Source organism: Bombyx mori, chromosome 10 (assembly GCF_030269925.1).
Source record: "Bombyx mori chromosome 10, ASM3026992v2".
Lineage (NCBI taxonomy): Eukaryota > Metazoa > Arthropoda > Insecta > Lepidoptera > Bombycidae > Bombyx > Bombyx mori.
Window position 1 is genome coordinate 4,309,693 of NC_085116.1, and position 23,898 is coordinate 4,333,590.

At 38.3% G+C, this 23,898-nt stretch overlaps 1 protein-coding gene and 1 long non-coding RNA gene across 2 annotated transcripts in view; one reads left to right on the forward strand and one right to left on the reverse strand.

Moving 5' to 3' along the window:
• The window catches only part of LOC101737962 (protein piccolo), an 86,804-nt gene that overhangs the window by 1,253 nt on the left and 61,653 nt on the right, over window positions 1–23,898 (reverse strand). Inside the window, exons 8-13 of the mRNA XM_038013517.2 lie at window positions 11,395–11,533; window positions 8,059–8,303; window positions 6,465–6,631; window positions 5,285–5,518; window positions 4,589–4,765; window positions 94–3,518 (exon numbers count right to left, since the gene is read on the reverse strand). Coding sequence (XP_037869445.1) covers window positions 94–3,518; window positions 4,589–4,765; window positions 5,285–5,518; window positions 6,465–6,631; window positions 8,059–8,303; window positions 11,395–11,533 — 4,387 coding nt within the window. The remainder of the gene's footprint in view (window positions 1–93; window positions 3,519–4,588; window positions 4,766–5,284; window positions 5,519–6,464; window positions 6,632–8,058; window positions 8,304–11,394; window positions 11,534–23,898) is intronic.
• On the forward strand, window positions 6,807–23,449 carry LOC134199466 (uncharacterized). Its single transcript, XR_009973974.1, has 5 exons — window positions 6,807–7,571; window positions 8,530–8,681; window positions 13,085–13,307; window positions 14,281–14,411; window positions 22,705–23,449. It is a non-coding gene; the product is annotated as an uncharacterized LOC134199466 (long non-coding RNA).

Consider the following 23,898-nt stretch of genomic DNA (forward strand, 5'->3'; position numbering starts at 1 on the left):
ACCATAATAATTCTTAAATTAAAATTATTATCAAAGATCTTAAACGTTGCAATGTCAAGATTTCTAGATAGGCTTATAAAGGTAAATACTCACTTTGTGGGGGGTGCGGGGCGGGCTGCAGGGCGCGCAGGCGGGGCGCGGGGGGCGACTCTTGCAGGCAGTTTTGTATCCTTGACGTCACCGTTAGTAAGTGGCTTTTCGATAGGTTTAGGTTTCGGCTTCGCGGCTGGTGCAGCGGCGCGGGGCGGGGCGCGGGCGGCGGGAGGGCGAGGCGCGGGGCGAGCGGCAGAGGGCGCGGGGGCGGCGGGACGCGGGGCCGCAGCTGCAGGGGCGGCGGTGCGAGGCGCCGCGGACGTCTTTGGAGCAACCTTCGCGCCGAGCGGAGGGTCTCGCGCGGCCGGTTTCGATGTGGGCGTGCTTGGTTTGGCACCACTAGATCGACCGACTGGGGCAGGAGAAGTTTTCGTCGTTGGAGTCGCCGATTTGGACGCGGTTGTGGTTTTCGTAGCTGTCGTCGTCGATTTCGGGACGGTCGTCGTCGACTTAACGGTGGTCGTTCTGGTGATGGCCATCGGTTTCGATGTCGGGAGCTTCGCGGATGGAGGCGTCGGCTTTGGTGGAGCGGCGCTCGCTTTGGGGGCAGTCTTCGTGGTAGAAGACGTAGTACGCGTAGCGGCACTTCGAGCGGATGTCGGGGTCGCTTTTGTGACGGTTTCTGTTTTTTTAGCGGAGGGCGGAGCGCTGCGCGGAGTAGCAGTCTTTGCAGCTGATTTGGGTGTTCGCACATCAGTTTTAGTCGCCGGAGTCGAAGGTGATTTTTTTGTGGAAGTGGGTGTTTTTGTTTTAACAAGAGCAGCAGCGGTCACAGCTCCCGCAATGGCGGTGGCGGCGAGGGCTGGGGCGGCGATGTCGGCAGCGAGTGGCGTGTCGGCGAGGGCGGCGGAGAGATCCACAGCAGGCGTCGGAGGAGGCGTGGCGGCGGCGGGTGGCTGTTCGGCCTCTTCCGGTCTTATTTCGTTTGTGACAGGTACGCAAATCTCTTGAGCGCGCCTTTCCGGAATCCCGATGTCGATATCCGTAACGAGTTCTCCACGTTCTTCGGGCACTACGTCAGGTGCCGGTACCGATTTTTCGATAGAAGGCTGAATTACCGATTCTGCGATTGAACTTTCAGAATCTGCCAGCTCTGTATTCAACAGTGGCGAAATTTCTATCGCTTCCAGCGGTTTTGCAGGCACCGAATCCAGAGGATCCACAGCTTCCAGCGATTCTGAAGTTAAAGGTGCCTTCGCTTCGAGTAGTTCTGTAGTTACAGACGCCAGGGGGTCTTTCACTTCAAGAGGTTCCGCAGTTACAGACGCTTGAGAGTCCTTCACTTCGAGAGGTTCCGTAGTTACAGACTCCTTTTCTTCGAGCGGTTCTGGAATTACAGTCGCCAAAGGATCCTTCACTTCTAGTGGTTCTGGACTTACGGACGCCAGAGAATCCTTCATTTCAAGCGGTTCAGCAGAGACTGACATCAATGAATCCTCCGGTTCTGTCGATTCCATAGGTTCTACTACCTCCGTACGGACCGGTTCGAGGGAGACGTCGGATTTTTCTCGCTCTACTTCGGGCTGATCCTCAACAGAAGCTACTTCCTGGATTGTAGACTCTAAAGGCGTTTCAATTGAAGTGATTAGATCATCGACTGGAATATGACTTTCAGCTGGTATGGGTGATTCACGTGGCAAAGGAACCTCAGCTGGTAAAGGCGAATTCGACCTGGAGTCTTTGGTTACTTTGACTGACTCATCTAATTCTGTTGTTGTTTCACGAGGTTCTAGTGAAGTAGCAACTGGCAGGGGGGAAGATACTGGGTGGTCATCGACTGTGGGAAGTGGATGGTCTGTTTGAATGGTAGATTCCGTTTCAGGAGTAACATTCTCGGCTGGTAGTGGAGATTCCGACGGTAAAGGAGACTCTTCAGGTAAAAGACATTCAGAAGGAAGCAATGTTTCTTCTGTAGGCAGTGGAGACTCAACTGGTACATCATGCTCATCTGACAAAGGACACTCAGCAGGCAATGGAGATTCAGCATGGAATGGGGATTCTATATGGAGAGGTGAATCTGAACGTAATAGTGATTCCTTAGAAAGAGCTGGTTCAGTGAGCAATGGTGATTCAGTTGGTAGAGGGGATTCTCGGGCAGATAAATTTTCTTTGGGAGTAAAAGTTTCACTCGGCTTAGGAGAGTTAGCAAATAATTCGAATTCTTTTGCCGGAGAAGAAATCCTGTTGTTTTGAAGCTCGTCGAAATTTTGGTTTTGGGTCGGAAGAGGTGATGCAACTGGCTGAGGTGAAGGAACAGGCGAATCTGCATTTTCACTTAAAGTAAATTCCTGCCCATACAATCTAATTTCAGGGGGCATTGTGTGTTTAGATGAAATTTCAGGGAAAATATCTTGGGGTTCTTCAGTGTGAATATCTGCAACAACGTTTTCTTTGTCATAGGTTGGTTCAGGTGTAATGGCTTCAGTTTCAACCATTGCATTAGCCGCTACATTAAAATCTTCCACTGATTTTGTTTCAGATGTTTCTTCAGGATTGGGGTTATTTATTTGTTCAGTTAATTCTACTTCCAACACTTTTTCATTGTTTTCTAAAGAGTTCTCAATGTCAGATTCCACTTTCTTATATTCTTCTACTTGGTATCTGAAATCTTCATCTTTTTCATCACCTACTTCACTTGAACGTAAAGCTTGTAAAATATCTACACTTGAATCTTGTATGATTTCTGGTTCATGTTCTTTTTCTAAATCTTCTTCCAATTCTTTGATGAAGGATTCTGCTACTTCACTTTGAATTTCATCATCATGTATTTCATTTTCTGAATTATTTTTATTTTTATCTAATGGTGTGATTGCCCTTAAGTCTTTTTCACTGTCAGAACAGTCTTGTAATTCATCATTTGTAAATCCTAATTCTGAACTTTTCCCATCCGGGATTTCAGGTATTTGCTCAAACATTAATTTGTGGGATTCTGGTGTGTCTGTTTGTATCACTGTTTCTTGTGTAGTTGTTTCATATTCTATGTTTGAGAATGATTGTAAATTGTCAGATGAGTTTATGTTATAATCCACAAAATTATCTCCTTCATTAAAATTACAAACATTATTGGATAAAGCACCCATTTTGTCATTTAAAATCATTATGTCATTGTTTGGTTCTTGACTATTTATGTCTGCCTCAGTTAAATCGGCATCTAATTTTGGATTTACATTTTCTTTGTCATCTCCTTCAGAATTCTCACAGATACCATTCTGTTGTAAATCTTCATCATCACTATCCGGCAGAGGCTGGACAGCATTGAGATCAACCTGTAGATCATTCTTTGTGAGCCTTTCACATGTGTCATCATCTTTTTCTTGATAAAAACTCATGCTCATGGGATCTCTTTCTTTATTTTTTAATCTTTCGAAAAGCTCATCATTTTCTTCCAAAGCAAATGGATTTGCTTCTGCATGTGTCTGAAATACCTATAAATAAATAAAAACAATGTTATTTTCAATCATTGAATTTATTTCTAACCTATATGACTCTTTCCTTTTTTTTATTAATATTTTACACTATATATTAAAATGCACATATTAGAAGTCCTGTACCAGCTGATTCACAGTGCAGGTACTAAAACACTAAGTACTACCCAGTTTACCATTTTATTTTTTGCTCAAAAACCACTCCTTCATTTTTATTTTCTTTGAATCAGTTTTTAGTTCGAAGCAATACGGAACATATATATTAGTAGAAGTAAGAAATGAATCTTGGCATGAAATTGATGCTTCTCTTCAATACCAGTTCTGGGATATTGAAAATCAATTTATATTGTGTAAATTATTTAAAAAATTACTACTAGTCCTCCATTTACATTTTATGGCGGTAGGACCTCTTGTGAGTCCTATTTCTGCCGTGATGCAGTAATGCGTTTCGGTCTGGAAAGCCGTTGTATCTATACTGAGATCTTAGAACTTATATCTCAAGGTGAGTGCCGCATTTACGTTGTAGATGTCTATGGGCTCTAGTAACCACTTTACACCAGGTGGGCTGTGAGCTCGTACACCCACCTAAGCAATAAAAAAAATATTTTGAAGCTAGAAAAGAATAAGAACCACGTACATAAATAAAATAGAAACCACTAAATACATACTAAAATGTTGTGAGCTGTACCCATTCACAAGCACACATCATCATTCTCCTGTCTTTCTCCCAGTCACCTGGGGTCAGCTCCTTTATCATATACCATTTCTTCTCTCACTCTTACCCATATCGTCCTTCACGCAAATCCATCCATTTCTTCTGAGGTCTACTTCTTCCTCTATATCGTTCCACATTCATAGTTAATTCTCTTACTAACCTCATTTTCATTTCATCTCATTACATGCCATACCATCCCAAACGCTCACTTCTCAACTTCTCTGTCACAGGTGCCACTTTCAGACTTCCTCTAACATATATATGCTTAGAAGCACACATCCTTAATCTCTTTGTTAATAAAGCTATCAATGAAATTAAGGCAGTCTTCACTATTTGAAATGAATGTGTAACAAACCTGAATATTACAGAAATCAGTTGTATCTTTCTGTATTCTTTCAAAGTCCTGTATGAGTTCCACGTCCTTGACTTTGTCAGGTTCAATGCCCACATTGAATCCAAAGCCCAAACTATCCATGTTGCAATTATCATTACCATTTATTTGTTCTTTCATAGTATCTTCTATTGTTGCATTCTGAAATTTACAGATATGTTTTTTAAATGGTAAACAGTTGCATATTTATATGTGTGTGTATATCCTAGGGGCAGATAGATACTAAGTTTTTTAAATAATTATGTACTAACACATGTTCACAAACAACTTCCACTGACTTCAACTGATGAAGAAATAACTTCAACTTTTTAAGATAAACCTGAAAAATGTTCAATATGTATCATAATTGGTGGTATATTCTGAGAACACAGGATTTTTTACCTTTATCCTGCCTATTTCTGGACAAACAATATATCAGTTATTTTTCTTTCACTTTGATCTGGTAATCACTTAAAATTATGGTAGATCAAGTCTGGCCATTATATGATAAAAAAAACATGATGAAATTAAAAAAAAAAAAACAATTTATGAAATAGTTTAAAATCAAACACAATCCACTACAAAAACATATTTCATTGGAACTAGGTAATGCATTTTTTTTTAAATCAATGAGTGAGTCAGTCCAATTATGAATTATAATAATAAAAATACAGTACTAACATGATGGCCATTAAGTTGGTCGCAGTTGTCCAAGTCTAGAAGCTCAGCTGGTCGAACAACAGCTTCCGTTCGAAATTGTGTGACGTCAGGAAGATCAATATCGTCCATTGGTAATGGCTTACGCGGAGACTCAGCCAGCAACACGTCAGTCGCAGCACTGCCCGGCACAAACACAGGTGCGTCGGGGTTCAGAGGTGAACTATTCATGTCCACAGAGCTACTCTCCCACCCTGACTGTAATCAATAATTTAACAATAAATACATTGACAAATCAGAAAAACTATGAAATTTAACATTAGACATAAAAGTAGAAAGATTAATGATTCTTTGATTAAAAACATGGATACATTATTGAAACATTGATAGATTTTCTGTAGGGTCCTATTTATCTTTTTCTACTTCTCTTCCTCCTCGTTATTTATTTCCTCGACTATATTAATTTCCTTCCTCCTCGACTATATTTCTCAATTGTTTTAAATAAGACCTACCACATATTTCTAGTTTTATTGCTTACACAGCTCACAGTCCACCTGGTGTTAATATTGGAAGTTATGGATATCAATGTGAATGCTGTTACTCAAGATTGCGAATTGATTAATTACTGGAAAACATAGCTTACAGACTTTAAACATATATTTTATATAGAGTACAGAAAACGTATTCCTTAACAACATTTGAGGGGCAAATGCTAAAAGGCGTACCTTGATGTTATTGCAATTGAATTGAATTGATTATTGCAAAGAAATTGCAATTATGTTTTCTACTATATGTACTTTAAAATGTTCATTATGCCCTTTCACAAAAGATATAAAATTATTATTACAACACAATTTACTGAAATTTGGTTAGGTTATTTTTAAATTCCCACATTTTATTTTTATATTTTATAAAAACACAACCTTTTTTTTTCTTTACTAAAATAAGTCACATTAATCTATTTTGTTCTTCCCTGTGGATTATAATGCAATAGTTATGATAAAATATTGAAAGTATGAAATTTTCAGCTATGTTTGTACACAGGTATTAAGAATGTCAGTCCAATGTGTTGTAAAGATAAAATCAAATAAATTTATGTGAAACGAGACACGTGACGGATGGAGAAAGAAGAGAACATCATTTAAAGATTATAAGCAACTATAATAAACAAAGCCAAAATGAAAAAAAATACAAGCAAGCTTACATTATCCTGACAAGGTGTTTCTGAGCGCGGTTGCTCCTCGGGTTCTTCGCTGGCGTTTTTCTCTTCGCGTTCACCTTCGCCTTTGTAATAGTTCCACTCGTCTTCAGAGTCCTCGCCACTCTCAGCTACATTATCCACTAGAGCACCGTCGACGTGGCCCTCTTCCACTGCACAGTACAAAAATCCATGAACTACTTTTCCGCTAGCGGATTAAACAATCTACGACAATCGACAACAGATCGGCAGTATCAACAGGTGACACACCCTTTGTATGCAAAATTATTCGATTGGTTTTTAATCACAAAAAAGGACTTCACTATTTTCGTTGTGATTAAAGTCACGTAATATAATAAAGGACAATTTCTCTTAAAAAAAAAAACGAAAGATACTACAGTCGTTTCAAACGATTCCGGTTCGATACGTATCTATGAATGATCGAACCGCTGTTTTACCGGTCGCGAATTTAAAACTGTGAGACATTTGCAGACGCCATTTCGAGAACAGGGTAGACACGCCCGGCATTAAAGTTATCTAGAACGAAAAAGTGTACAAACAGGGAGAACTTGAAAGAATTTCATGTGCGCCGATAACTAATGGGGATGCGTCTTCGTTCGTTCTATTTCCAGAACCCGCTCCGCATGAATCAACACAGAAATAACCTTTCACAAACGGTATGTGAAAATTATTATTATCAACACATTCGCTCAAATCCACGTACCGTGAACGGTGATCTCACTGTACAGATTATAATCTTCACCGGTTGTTATTATTCGAGAGTTGAAAATGTAGACAAAACACCGATTGTTGCAACGACACGAGTACCAAGTTTAATCGTACAGACTCGGCGAACGTTCAACGAGCGACTGCGAGAGGGATCGGGGACGGAGCGGGACGGGCAGGACGAGTGGAGCGGAGGGCGGCGCGGTTCGGCGTGGCTACCAGGCGTGTACCAAGATAGGGAATAGGGATGCCCCATCATTTACATCACGCAAATATCGGGCAGCAGATTGTGATGCCAAATATTAATTACGATAATTATTTAAACTCTTCATGACACAACTGTCACCATTACAGACTCTCGGGAAAATTTCAATTACTGGAATATAGGTAAGTATTATTTTAAGCATTTTAAGTTAATTAAAATTGACTTAAAAATATGCATTGTTATTAATTAATTTTTTAATTATTTTTTTGAAAGAATTGTCATTTTTTTCTTTCATAGTAAGGGTGCGTTTTATGAAATTCATTTCTCATTGTGTCTGCTCTCATACAGAAAAACTTAACTAGTATAATAAAGTAACTCCGATTTAAAAAAAATTCTTGTCAACCCAAAAATAAAATAACTTAAAAAACTTGGTGATAATATAATTTTCTTGCGATCGAACTGAATATTTTGTGATAAAGATTAAAATGTATATTTGAAATTTTAATCTCAATACAAAATATGGCTCTAATAAAGAATATAAATAAATAAATAAATCTCAATACAAAATAATAAGAGCAAGTCACATGCTTTGTAGAATATTATCGATCAATTCAATATTTTTCCTTTGTCAATTTACTTAATTATACGGGAGAGAATAAGAAGGCTGACCTGTGTGTGCGGGAGGCGTAGGAGGCGCAGGCTCGGGATTTTTCTCGGCGTCGATATCGTCGACGTCGACGGCGGTCTCCGGGCCTAGGTCCTCGCTGTCGCTGTCCGAGTTATCGACGCCGTTGTCAGCGGGCTCGGTTTCGGCCTCCGCATCTGCATCGCCTCCCGACGCAATATCGACCTGCCGCCTGCATGACTCCGTCTCCACGGCGAATGGCGTTACGTTCGCCAATGTGTTGTCCAGCCTATTTTTTTATTATTTCAGTTAATTATTTATTGTGTTACGGTTCTAGTTATTATATGTCTCATTTTGAAATTGAAGATACGGGTTAGTCCATTTCCCAATTCCAGGTCAAACAACCCAAAGAAAGATTAAGATCAGGCCGGCCGGCAGTTATTCATAAAGCTACGAAAAATGTAAAATTCGAACATAGAAACATAATATGTATTGGTTTTATTTGCTTCCAACAGAGATAGCAGCGTGGATTTTATCAGCTACTCTGTGACATGAAGTCGAAGGTTCAATTGTCTTGAAATCGGCGTCATTGCTTCGCGACAGTAATTGGCAGGATTGTATCTTGTGCGAACTAAGAACACGTCCTACCATCATTTAATGCAGTTTGGTAATCGCTTAATGTACCTACTCAGAAAACATTTCTATCCATTCGCTGGTAAAATTTTAGTCGCCTTTTACGACACAAAAATTGTAGTACAACGTACTAATTTTTTTCACACCGTACCTAATCTTAAATTAGAATAATTTAATGAAGCCAATTTTTTTTTACTACCTATTGGTTTTTTTCGACTAGTCCAAATAACACTAAACTTATGTTAAAAATCTACATTTTAATTTGTAGCCATCGTAACCTACACACATTGTGTACGAAAACGATTGCAGAGAACGATCGTATTTCAAACTATCGAAACAAACGAAAGTACTATGTGTAAAATTTAGATAACTATACTTTCGTTTTCAAACACTCCTATTAGCTGATAAGCTCTGAATTGGCCAAGGTCGTTTTGGTGATGTCAACGTCGAAACGTCGTTAAATTTAAAGAATTTTACATAAACTGGTTTTAAATACAACACGTTTAGGCGTTTTTTTTTTGACAAATTTAACATATGTCTTAAGCAGTTGTTTAAGGAAGAAATATTTGACGGTTACGTAAAATTTTACAATAACTAAAAATAATCCAGGCACTTTTTTTTCCTACCTATGCTGAAGCCTTGAGAGGCTATTTCAGCTTTACCCAACGTGTAGGTGAGCTCACGGGGTTCAAACCGGAGTGTTGCTAACACTGGCCCTAGCAAGAGCAGTGCTTCGCAGAATCTACCGCCGGGTTGAAAACGCGACCCACTGAGAAGATCCAGCGAGAAACTCAGGGGGCTGTGTCAATGGGTTAATTCGCTCGTCGAGCCCTTCGTCGCCAGCGACAGGTTCGACGAGGACGGTAACCGGTGCTTGTGGTACCTAAAAGCACCGTTAATGGATCGGGAGGATCCGTAATGACGTGATCCAGGGATGTGTGTCTATGAATTATTGCTACGACTTTTACAACGACGTTGTACCAGCGAGCGGAGTCAGAGATTGTTAGTGGAAGTCCAAACTTTGACAAGATCAGCATTTCGTTCTAGGTAATGGTGAACGACCAGTAAATTCGCCTCGCAGAGTCCTAAAAGCGCATGCCAATTCTCGTGACATGCTCCTATTCTTCGATAGGTCTCACTATTCCTTAAAGACTTTAGTATAGTGACGTTTTAGCGTCATTTCGACTTGTGCAGAATCGCCACTGATTTTGGGTTTCAATAGGTACCTCAGAAAATAAATAAAGGTTTCGCTGTCAACGATCGGAAGCTAGAATTCTAACCTATCGTATGAGTTTAGGAAATACGCATACGAGATAAGTAGAGTAGAGTCCGAGTACTAAGCATTTTTAACAAAGATACTGAATCGAGCCGTGAGCTCATGGTAGAAATTAGGGTCACTGACTTTAAGACCAATGTGGCGATCTTATAAATGAGCTCCATTTCCTGAAGCACCACGAGTTGACGTCGGTCGGTTTAGTATCGCATTAATTGTATATTATTATTTTATAAGTTTCGAATACTTAATTTGAATATCATACCAATTACCGTATAATAATTTATTATAATAAGAGATAATAATTTATGCAATTGGAGAAAATAATGAGCATAAAAATAAAAGCGTAAAATTGCCAATTACTCTTAATTTAACTTTTACTAGTGGTAGAGCGTATTGTGAGCTTGCACGGGTAGGTCTATCAGGAAGTCTCAGATTTTATGATTTAGTATCCTTTAGACTCGCATACAACGACTTCGCAGCAGGTATGATAGTGACAAAACCTCTGCTATATAGATTTGCAGCCTGGCCTACTTTACTTACCTAAATTGCATACCTACTTTTATATTTATATTTTTTAAAGCATATCGATAAAAAAAACGGATTAACCGATTAAAAGTCGTAAACACAGTCATTAAGTGGCTTTTGCGTCCACATTTAGCCTGAAAAATGATAGAAAGAAACAAAACACTAACATTTTTAAAAAACGTTCCGAAAGTAGTTTAGCTGTTTGCCGGAAAAAAAGTAATAAAATTGAGTAGTCTATAACCATGTCACAGGCTGTAAAACTTTCAGGAGACGACTTCATATTTTTTATGCCAGTGATCCTTCACCTTGATCTTCAATTACTTATTCAATTAATTATTAAAAGACTACAGTGAATATTTAAAACAGTTTCTTAAACTGGCCTATATTTTCTAAAATAAATTAAAACAACTTTTTAATCTCATGCCCAGTGTAACTTTTATTAACAGGGTCATATGTAATTTAGATGAAGTTTATAAAATATCAACGGTTGAACTTTACAGGTCGTAGTGAACAGTGATAAATGTTATAAAATTTATTTTAGACATTTCTAAAAACAGTGTACAGGTTTTTTTTATAACTAGGCCAAGTTCTTCTTATTTTATAATATCTAATTCTTAAAAGAACTACCAATTGTGGCTTGGTCGGACTTTTTATGCGCCAATAACGAAAAATCTCGAAACAATTATAATTTGCGTAATTTCTGGTGGTAGGACCTCTTGTGAGTCCGGGCGGGTAGGTACCACCGCCTTGCCTATTTCTGCCGTAAAGCAGTAGTGCGTTTCGGTTTGAAAGGTGGGGCAGCCGTTGTAACTATAAATCTTATAACTTATATCTCAAGGTGGGTGGCGCATTTACGTCGTAGATGTCCATGGGCTCCAGTAACCACTTAACACCAGGTGGGCCGTGAGCTCGTCCACCCAATAAGCAATAAAAAAAACAGTCTTACCCAAGGTCCATGGGCGGGTAGTTGTCTGCGACTATGTCACGAGGGTCCTTCAGGAACACTACGATTATTGAGATATTATCTGCTGAGCCTAGTTTCTTGGCTTGGATTATCAAACGTTTCGTCACCGCCTTCAAGTCATCTGCACCAAACAAAAATACAAATTATTTACTTTGTTATGAAGTATTATTAATTTTAGCGATTCAATAATTTCGGTTTTAGTCTACTTTAAAACATTTCCTAGTTACATATTTATATAAGTCTGTTACAATTGAATTGATACCGTATTTATTCGTTAGCAATATCTTTAATAAGCCTTATTCGCAACCAACCCCATGTTATTTTCAACATATAAAATAATCTTTCTGAATAAATTAAATGTCCTTAAAATATCAATGTGTCATCTAGCACAGAGGGTGTTGCGAAGTCCATTATGTGTGCAATTTGTTGCGCCACAATAGTGAATAGTGTTGACGGATATGGAGTAACGATGTTTATACTACAATTTTCTACAGTGCCGACAGTATATGAAGTGTCCTTGTTCTGCCTCAAACTTGCCGACATGAGTCAGTGTCGGACCACTTCGACATTGTCTCGCAGACAACGAATACGTGATGAGCCTTCATTTGACTGACAATTACAATATTTAATTGCAACCAAAACGCTTATGATACTCATAACTACGTGATGACCTTGCCACGACCGATTTCAACTTTTAAAACAATAAAAAAATTTCATAGCACAATTCTCACGAGATCTCTATTAGGGCAATTAATCAAAAGTTTATAACCCCGCCTAGCCGTTAGGAGCGGCAGACATATTAGTGTAATATAGCGTGCAAACAAACAATATAGTTCTTGCAACAATGCGAAATGTGGAGTTTTTGGACTGTATGTTTTACGTTGTTGGACGTGTTAGTTAATTAGTTCACATAAGGTTGTTGTGGCTTTCATCGGGTGTCGTGAGTAGGACCGACACACCCAGGGCGTGTCCGGTTCATAATGATATTAGTGTTACATTTAACTCTGCAAAATGTAGTTTTAATAGGTATTTATGGTCTGACTACACTCCTAGACTTTCCTTGCAATATATGGGCGTGGGAGTACCATCTGTACTGCCTTTCCTTTTACCCTGTGTACTCTGGGCAATGACCAAACACCTTAACGTGTTTATTTTATTGTCATTTAACTAAATCTAAAAGTTTTTATTATAGCTGTAACTTCTTGATTTTTAAATTCGAGGAGTGTTTCAAAAGATATGGATTTGCAACTCCGGCTCTTTAGACTACTACCACTTCGTCTGTACGCGATATTAGTACGCGGTACGCGGTAGTAGCAATAGTAGTAGTTTCCTCTAATTTATCTCTAATTTAAACCACAAACTAATTCATATCTTAACTTGACAAATGATTTTTTCGGTCACCGTCCTCGTCGAGCCCGTCGCTTGCGGCTTGACGAGCGAATTAACCCACAGACACAGCCCACTGAGTTTCTCGCCGGATCTTCTCAGTGGGTCGCGTTTCCGATCCGGTGGTAGACTCTGCGAAGCACTGCTCTTGCTAGCGTCAGTGTTAGCAACACTCCGGTTTGAGCCCCGTGAGCTCACCTACATGTTAGGGCGAAGCTGAAATAGCTTCTCAAGGCTATAAGCATAGATAGGGAAAAAAATAATGATTTTTTAATTCTCGAAGCAGCGACGAACATTACCCAGTAGAAAACGTTTGTTATAATTACAACGAGAGTGGAGCGAGCTGCTGGCGATCACTGCAGCGATTACTGCCGGCATGTAACGGTGACGCCGATGGAATGCAACTCGGCCATTGTTCCCTTCAATACGAAGTAAAAAAAAAAGAAAACTCAAAAGAGCCATAATATAACCGCATTCTAGAGTGGTCGTGTCTGCAGAGTGTTCGACAGGTGCGAATTACCTACCATTAACAAACAAGACAGTGCAATTGTTATTGAAAAAAACAAAGGAATTCTTTGAGTATTTTTAAGGGATTCACGAATTGATTAGCGAACACCATTAATGGTGGAAAGTAATAATCATACTGATTGTATATTATGATATGATATATGATATGTAAATTCGTTTGCTACTTTTTCCATCAGCTCACAGACGTCTACAGGTGGACATAGATCTATTAGATAAAAATAATCTATTAAATTAAGATAAAAATGACTACATACTTTAAAGCCTATATATATTATACATCCCACCTGGTGTTAAGTGGTTACTGGAGCCCATAGACATCCACAACGTAAATGCGCCATCCACCTTGAGATACAAGTTCTAAGGTCTCAAGTACCTATAGGTACAACGGCTGCCCCACCCTTCAAACCGAAACGCATTACTGCTTCACGGCAGAAATAGGCAGGGTGGTGGTACCCACCCGCGCGGACTCACAAGAGGTCCTACCACCTGTAATTACGCAAATTATAATTTTTGCGGGTTTCATTTTTATTACACAATGTTATTAAGGAATAACATTGTGTAATAAAAATGAAACCACGATTGACTTCCACGGTGAAGGCACCGTGGAAGTCAATCGTGAACATTTGTTAAGTACGTATTTCATTAGAAAAATTGGTACCCGCCTGCGGGATTCGAACACCGGTGGATCGCTTCAACACGAATGAACTGGACGTCTTATCCGTTAGGCCACGACAACTACATGGGCTATGGGTATAGATTTCATTATTGTTAAAATTCTATATCTAATATTAAAATATTTTTATTGTTAAGATTCTGTTGAACTTATAGATATATTCTTATCATCCTAATTAAAAATAAACGGAGAATATAACACTGAATTCTCTTTTACAAATATAATTATAAAATAGATACGACTACAACATTGCCTATTTATATTTGTTTTGTTTGTTTCAGGATTACTTTTACGATTGAATTAAATATAAGTTATTGAAAGATAATAATGAAATATCAAATATTGTCTAACGATTACGAATAAGCTTATGTGTAAATGGGAAAAATATATTTCATCCCGCAGTGAAAAGTAGGTAGGTACACACACATCATTACGTATATATATACCTATATATTTTTTAATGACGTATTTTTTCCTCATACCGAATATTATATCACGATTTATGGAGAAATTAAAAACATCTAATTTAAAAATTTTAGTGTTAATTGTATCTGACCTTCACTGATCGGATTTGGCTGTGATATACCTACCTACCGATAGAAAAACCGGATCAAAATTATAACCTAATTTTTTTTTATCACTGACTACATAACACTAGAAATTAAATTGTGGATAGGTGCAAGACGGAAATCGAATAACAAATGAGAAATCGTCTCTTCGTAGGGGTAGGCAAGCGTGTAGTCGGATTAAGTGCAATTTTCAAGTGAGCTCATCTGAACCGAACCAGCGCAACCTTCGTACAACTCCGGCAGACGGTGGGATTCTTCCCGTCTCCATTTCGGAAAGTATAGTACCTACTTTTAAGATAAATATAAATGAATATGAACTCAATTTTATAGCATGCCACTAAAAAAACAATATTACCATTAAAAAAGTCTTTGAATCCTTAATTTTGCAATGTATCAAATACAATAAAAAAAGTAGTGTTTTCTGTATATCATAAATGCAACCAAAAAAAAAGTGTACATCGATCTTACATTCAAATAAGTAGCTATAAGTAAGATGTAGATCATTACATTGAAATAAATCATGGTGCAACAGGAAGGCAGGTCGAGACAGACTGCGATGGAATGGGAAATCCTCCCCGTAATATGGCCGCTTTCGTTCACGGGCTGTGGTAACTTCTTCTTTATTTCTTAACGAAAAGGTTCAAAGTACAATGTTACATTTATTTAATATAAAATAGTTGCGAGCTCCGTCAATAAGCCGCTCCTCAGACAGGCTTTCCCACAATTTAGTTTTATTTACGTCTACGTGCCCATTGCCAGGGTCGTCATGTTACTTGTAATTATACTTTTCAAAATAGCAAATTCTAGAACAACTGTTATAACATCTGATAATTTCGAACCAGAGTAAAATTACTTCCGAAAATAAGGAACTTGCTATTTATGAGAAAGACTGAATATGATTATTATTTACTACCTTAATCCGTTATGCCTACATACTTTGTCAAAAAGTTACACAAATCTACATACTTTCATCTTTATACATTATTCCTAATTATGATCAGTGAAAATATTTTTTTCTAAACCATTTAACAACAACATTATAAACTAATGCCTAATTAAGTCGGTTGTTTGCATAACGTGCCAAACAATTTTCAACTAAAATCGTTTGTCATTTGATTATGATAATGGAATCCATACCACGGCTATAATTAGAATGGAACACGAATTCTGTTAATTTGCAAAATACGTTACGCTTAATTAAGGTGGCAGCACGAATACCTGAGGCTCGTGTGGTACGTAATTCGCGTGCATTGTGCAACAGGGAATCCAACACGGGTTGACAATGCGTCTGCGGTTAAATAGCATTATACTACGAAGATATAGGTATTGCTGTTCGAAAATCTATACTAATATTATAAAGCTGAAGAGTTTGTTTGTTTGAACGCGCTAATCTCAGGAACTACTGGTCCGATTTGAAAAGTTCTTTCAGTGTTAGATAGCCCATTTATTAAGGAAGGCTTTAGGCTAAATAACATCACGCTAAGATAAGAGCACCAATAAAGAATGTTTCAAAATCGGATTTTTCCTTTTGAGAGCTTCCGCTGCGTGCGCTGCAGAAACGGTTAAAGTTTCGCTAAAATAATGTATGATAGAATTGTTCCCCTTTAACAGAACTAAAAAAAAGTCCACGACAGCATATGTTTATATGTTAAGGTTGGCTCATTATAACGTTTTTTATGCTAACCAAATTTGTTCTTAAATAAAGCATTATTTGGGAACTATTCCACGCGTACGAAGTCGCGGGCAAAAGCTAGTCATTTATATAATGAATGTAGTTTGTATTGCAAACTATTTATTTATCGCTAGTTCGTAATATGAATAAAACAGCGCTACCCATATTGGCGTGATTCCAATACATTATAACATTATAGTGTGGTATAATTTGGCAATATGGAACCCATTAACAATTCATCAGTCACATGCATAAGTTTTTGGTGCGTGAATAAAATCGACTCATGTTGACAGACACATTATCTTTCCATAATATTATAAATTGACAGAACAGTACTTAGATGAAATCCCGGCTAAGATACGACAACCAACAGCTCGTATTTCGATGCGACAGTTGACAAACATTAGGCCACTTCCACGCTAAAAGCTTTTCGATATACAGACTGTGTCAACGTTATAATGAGGTATATACATATATTATAATACAGCGAGTCTCGTGAGGGGCACATCAACTTATACTGAATATTGAAGGAAGGCCGCATTGCCTACTAAGAGAAAAAAAACTGTTCAAAATATTTTAATTTTCGCCAGCTTTCACTTTTATATTAATAAAACTGTATAATCGACACATTTGTATGGTTTAGTGTTTTTCACTTTACTTTTACAATAAAATACTAACAAAATTACTAACAGGCAGTAGAAAAGTACTTAAGCGTAATACCTGTCACTCCAAAAGAAATATGAGTTTTTTTTGTACTAAAAGCTCTGTGTTCTGAAAATAAGTATATAACTCCTAAAACAGAAGATCATTCCCCTTAAATAGAGTTGAAGCGCCCGAGACCTAAAGGCTAAGAAGCTCGGTGTATTCGTATCGAATATTGCGACTGTGGCAGGGTTCAAAAAAGTGACATTATGTTTCGGGCCATATCCCTTCGGAAATACCACCGTTGAGGGTGCGTGTGAAGTACACAGTACTGGTAAAATGACTGCACGACGCTATTCGCCCGAACGTCCGAACTTAGCACAAGACAGAATCGGAGTAGTTAGGATTGGGCGATCACCCCACACTGCAAACAAGCGCAGGGCCACCCAACGATGCCTGACCGACCACAACTGAAGAACAATGTATAGGTCTTCAGATCACAAGCGGTGCGACTGTTGTTCTGGGAAGGTCAGCTGAAAAAAAACCAGCTGCAAATAACCAGAACCATCGGTGCTCTAATTATCTAGTTTATCTACCCGTTGTTCTTAATTATCGATTCTGCGTCGTGGGAAGATTGAATCACCGAGGTTAGTCGTTTCCTAGATGGCAACAAAGTTTTCTAACCTAACAAGTGTTTACGGGCGACTTACCTATAATGTAATTAATAAAAATAGAAAATGGGAAATTTTATAGACAGCTAATATTAGTGCTAGATCGTGCTTGTGTACAGGTAAATATCACCATCGCGCCTATTTCTGCCGCAAAACAGTTCGTTAACACATCTAAAGCAATAAACAATATTTTTTCTTATATCTGGAACAGGAGGCGTTTCATGTGTAGTACTGGTGTTTACTGGTGGTAGGACCTCTTGTGAGTCCGCACGGGTAGGTACCACCGCCCCGCCTATTTCTGCCGTGAAGCAGTAATGCGTTTCGGTTTGAAGGGTGGGGCAGCCGTTGTGAATATACTGAGACCTTAGAACTATATCTCAAGGTGTGTGGCGCATTTACGTTGTAGATGTCTATGGGCTCCAGTAACCACTTAACGCCAGGTGGGCTGTGAGCTCGTCCACACATCTAAGCAATAAAAAAATAAAAAAAAAGTAACTTTAAGTTCGACAGTTGCCGGAACACCCTGTGTACTATAAAACGGAGGTCGGGTATCGCCGTATCGAAATAGAATCAATTAATAAATCAATTACGTCGTCTAGGCGGCTCCGGTTGCTGTATACAAAAGCACTTAGTATTTTAACTAAGAACAACATAATCGTTCTGTGTCGTATACAAATAAAGATATGTGCCAAGAATAATAGAAAGCCAACAAACAAGCCGAATTATATTTAAGAAAAAGTAATTTAACCTTATATTTATAGATAAAATATTATTTGTTTTCTTTCTTAAATTAGACTTTACGTAGACTTTTTATTGATCTAACATAAGCGTTATGAGTTACATCTAATACCTTATCTACTGTAGAGCACTAAAGGAATTTTGTACATTATGTGAAGACCTTAGATTGGTATTAAAATATACGTATTTTGTTTGTTAAGTTCTAAAGCTGGGTACTCACCTAGCCGTGTAGCACGTAACGTAACAGATACAGTATCCAGTGTGTACGTAGGCACGAGCCCGCTGCGAGCCGCTCGCGGAAGGAGCGGAGCAAGCAACACAAAGGCGGCTCGCAGTGTGCTGGTGGCAGCTCGTAGCTAGATACGCTGTGGACCGTGGACAAGTCGTACCCACTTGCAGGTTGATACAGTATCTGTTACATCACGTGCTACACAGCTAGGTGAGTACCCAGCTTAAGACATTAATAACAGTTATTCTAGCTATTCATTTGAGGATGCCGGTATGTGGCTCCCTCGAACTACAACTATAATAAATACTTCCTTCCAATCGTCTCTCCAACAGCAGTGGTAATAATATATTTAATATTAATAATATTTTTCTTCCGTAGTTTTCCCCTACTTCCTATGTTGAGTACTAGTGTAAAAACGTCGGACGTTGATGTTAAAAGTGGACTGCATCATTGACGATGTGTTGTCATTAAAATGTTGAACTTAAAATATTTTAAGAAAATAATAAAAAGATTTATTATTTCGAACGCGTCTAAAAATAGTTTCAGAAAATAAACTATAATTTGAAATACGAATTTTACGATTCCCTTATCATTCATTGCGCCCATTAATTAACGAATCACTTTAAACTTTGTTAAGCCACGCTACGCTAAGGAAGCGTAATGAAATTGAGTGAGAACTTTCGTGCACGGTCGACGTTCATCAACGGACCGATAATTGGTTCGGGACCTATCGAGGGCAACGTTCAGTTTATTGGAAAGCTAGCGTATACCTATCGGGATTCAGTTTTAATTGAAACTGGCATACTACTATATATTTACTTAGTTTGCAGAATTTCTTCTCGGATGCAAATGCAAACATTAACAGACCATACAGACTTGCAAACGTTGAAATGTACTATTAACTCTAAATTGGGTAGATAGCTCAACTAGAAAGATTAGACTAGAATCAATTACTTCCTAAGCCTTAAATTGACGTTTCCATTGAACATAGAGACCATTTGACCATCTAAAAAAACGTAAACCTTTATCACATTAAATGATATTCTAGTTTTTTTTTTAATTTATTTATTAGTCGGAATCATATATTCTAGTTTGTTTACCAGAATATTATCACATAATTCTTTTGAATTCGAGCGAGCAAAACACACAAATTGCAGTTTATTTCGGGCTCAATAACAGTTTAAATGGATAATTGGTTCGGGACCTATCGAGGGCAACGTTCAGTTTATTGGAAAGCTAGCGTATACCTATCGGGATTCAGTTTTAATTGAAACTGGCATACTACTATATATTTACTTAGTTTGCAGAATTTCTTCTCGGATGCAAATGCAAACATTAACAGACCATACAGACTTGCAAACGTTGAAATGTACTATTAACTCTAAATTGGGTAGATAGCTCAACTAGAAAGATTAGACTAGAATCAATTACTTCCTAAGCCTTAAATTGACGTTTCCATTGAACATAGAGACCATTTGACCATCTAAAAAAACGTAAACCTTTATCACATTAAATGATATTCTAGTTTTTTTTTTAATTTATTTATTAGTCGGAATCATATATTCTAGTTTGTTTACCAGAATATTATCACATAATTCTTTTGAATTCGAGCGAGCAAAACACACAAATTGCAGTTTATTTCGGGCTCAATAACAGTTTAAATGGAAAAGTGGGAAGTGTAAATTTAACTATAACATCAATTGCACAATACGACCCAAATTGCGATCCGGGAATATGTAAACTGAGTTGGAGACGTGTTTCGTGTCAATTGTTTTAATGCAATATTCCGGGAAACAATGCACATCGCACAGAATTTTATGGAAACGTTTTTAGAACGGTATCATTTAATCTGTATCGGTGGGTAGGTGAATAGTGATAATTCAGTATTCAAATTGACTTTTTGGCGGGAGCGCGAGGAGTGAAGTTGTGAAAAGGAAGGAGGAAGCGAGGAGGAAAAGTTAAACAAAGCCGCTGGACGTAACTTCTCGGGATCCTCCAAAAAGTCCACTGAAAAAATCTTAGTAAATGACCACCATTTTACTAAGATTATATTTCATCCCATATCATCTCATTTCATTTCATTTAATTTCATCCCAGTTGATTAATGTCTCAAATTAATCGTCTTCATTTCATTTCACTCCATAATATCATTTTTCATAAAAATATGAATATAAATTAAAATAAGACATGACTTAAAGGTCTCAGTTACCAGGTCATAAAATCCCTTAAGAAAAGTATTCAAATTCATTGAAACGAGGGTGGTTTACACATAATTTCTGATGTTCGAGTATACGAGGTTTTAAGGAAATAATAATATGTATCATTAATAACGTTCTGCCTTTCCTGCTAGTGACTAATTGTATTAAGTAAATCTGATCATTGCAATGAAATATTAATTACTGCATACAATCCTATTAATAACTTGGCGCTTGATGAAAATCTTAATACACTCTTTTCGAGGTTTAGCGAGTCTTTAAGATGATGAAAATATTTACGGTTTATCATGCGTGTATTTTGTTTATTTTACGATAGACTGTGACTACAACACATAAAAACAATTCGAAACATCTTTGTTTAGAAATTATGTTATCAAGTATTTCAAATTAAAATACATATATACTTACGCGTCAAAATTTGATAGCTTGAAACGTAAGAGAAAGTAAAATACCTAGGTAGGTATTCCTTACGTGTACTTTCTTTTGGGAATCATAAAGAAAAACAATGTCATTATCAGATAATAACGGCCTTATTCTCGTAGGTATTCCTTACGTGTACTTTCTTTTGGACAAGCGTTCGACAAAGTCTGGCACAATGGTTTGATTTTCAAACTATTCAACATGGGCGTGCCGGATAGTCTCGTGCTCATCATACGGGACTTCTTGTCGAACCGCTCTTTTCGATATCGAGTCGAGGGAACCCGCTCCTCCCCACGACCTCTCACAGCTGGAGTCCCGCAAGGCTCTGTCCTCTCACCCCTCCTATTTAGCTTATTCGTCAACGATATTCCCCGGTCGCCGCCGACCCACTTAGCTTTATTCGCTGACGACACGACTGTTTACTATTCTAGTAGAAATAAGTCCCTAATCGCGAAGAAGCTTCAGAGCGCAGCCCTAGCCCTAGGACAGTGGTTCCGAAAATGGCGCATAGACATCAACCCAGCGAAAAGTACTGCGGTACTATTTCAGAGGGGAAGCTCCACACGGATTTCCTCCCGGATTAGGAGGAGGAATCTCACACCCCCGATTACTCTCTTTAGACAACCCATACCCTGGGCCAGGAAGGTCAAGTACCTGGGTGTTACCCTGGATGCATCGATGACATTCCGCCCGCATATAAAATCAGTCCGTGACCGTGCCGCGTTTATTCTCGGTAGACTCTACCCCATGATCTGTAAGCGGAGTAAAATGTCCCTTCGGAACAAGGTGACACTTTACAAAACTTGCATAAGGCCCGTCATGACTTACGCGAGTGTGGTGTTCGCTCACGCGGCCCGCACACACATAGACACCCTCCAATCCCTACAATCCCGCTTTTGCAGGTTAGCTGTCGGGGCTCCGTGGTTCGTGAGGAACGTTGACCTACACGACGACCTAGGCCTCGAATCAATTCGGAAATACATGAAGTCAGCGTCGGAACGATACTTCGATAAGGCTATGCGTCATGATAATCGCCTTATTGTTGCCGCCGCTGACTACTCCCCGAATCCTGATCATGCAGGAGCCAGTAACCGTCGACGCCCTAGACACGTCCTTACGGATCCATCAGATCCAATAACCTTTGCATTAGATGCCTTCAGCTCTAATACTAGGAGCAGGCTTAGGGACCCCGGTAACCGTACTCGTCGAACTCGACAAAGAGGTCGACGTGCAACCTAACCCATGCATCAGCCCGCTGAGTTTCTCGCCGGATCTTCTCAGCGGGTCGCGATTCCGATCCGGTAGTAGATTCATTCGCGAAGCAATTGCTCTTGAGTTGTTAGGTCTCCTTCGGAGGCGCTCGGGTAGTTGTTAGCAAATCCCGCCCCTCTTGGCTGAGCCTTTGCTCGCCCACCTGTCCTGGTGAAACTGGAAAGGCCTTCGGGCCACCAGTAAACTTTCAATCATAAAAAAAAAAAACTTTCTTTTGGGAATCATAAAGAAAAACAATGTCATTATCAGATAATAACGGTCTTATTCTCGTTTCAGGTTAATAACCAGATAAAATATCAGCAACGATATTACAGCATTCGCGTTCTAGCATTGGCCAAGTGTCAATGATCCCGCGATATAAGCCGACAGACATATTACTGTGTGCGGTCTAGTACGAAACCAATTGAAATTATTGTTCGTGTGGATTTGAATAATTCAGTTGGCCAATTGTATTTCTGGAAAAGGTATCAATTTCATTTAGAATAGGAATAGAAAAAACTTCATGCATCGATTTACGATTATTGCGCAAGAATCGAATCACGATCAAAAAACGGATTCTGTAGCTGTACCACCGACCTTAGACGAAAACAAAAACCGACATCATTATAAAAAGTGTTTGTTTTAAATTTGAACAAGATTTTTGTTTTTGAAACTACACTAAAAAAAACAAGTCTACGTTGAGGAACAAAACTTGAAGAAAACAAAACTAACTCATCTGAAAAACAGAAAAAAACATATTTTTTTTACATTTTTCTATTCATGCATAATGTGTAAACATGACAATTTACCAGGTCAATTGTAGTGACGAGGCCTCCTTTGCTTGTCATGCATGATTCATGCTCTAACTCACATAAATATATCCTGTCTAACGCACATCACGTCGACATATTTATGGAAGACGGCTGACGAACTAAGTGAAACTTGAAATGGTCACTTGAATGTTTTCAATTAAAATTGATTGATTCTAAAACTAGTACATCAAGTCCATACGCCCACAGTTTCTATAAATACATTTATGAATTAAGTGAAATTCAGGATTGTAACTCAGCAAACATGTGCGAAGGCGGATCTGAGCATATCAGCAGGGATATAAAATCAATCAATACATTTTAGCATGAAATTTATACTGGTATCATTACACGATAATTGCTATCCTAATCTTTAAATTCGTTATCCATTCCCGAAACAGCTAATGATGTCATATACATCAAGGAAACAAATAAATAAGGTAAATCTATACTAATATTATAAAGCTGAAGAAATTGTTTGTTTGAACGCGGTAATCTCAGGAACTACTGGTCTGATTTGAAAAATTCTTTCAGTTAGATAGCCCATTTATTGAGGAAGGCTATATAACATCACTCTAAGATCAATATAAATGGAGCACCAATAAAGAATGTTTCAAAATAGGGGTCTAAATAGCTCTTTAACATTCTATAATTCAAAAATACTTTCAGTTTCTACGTAAAT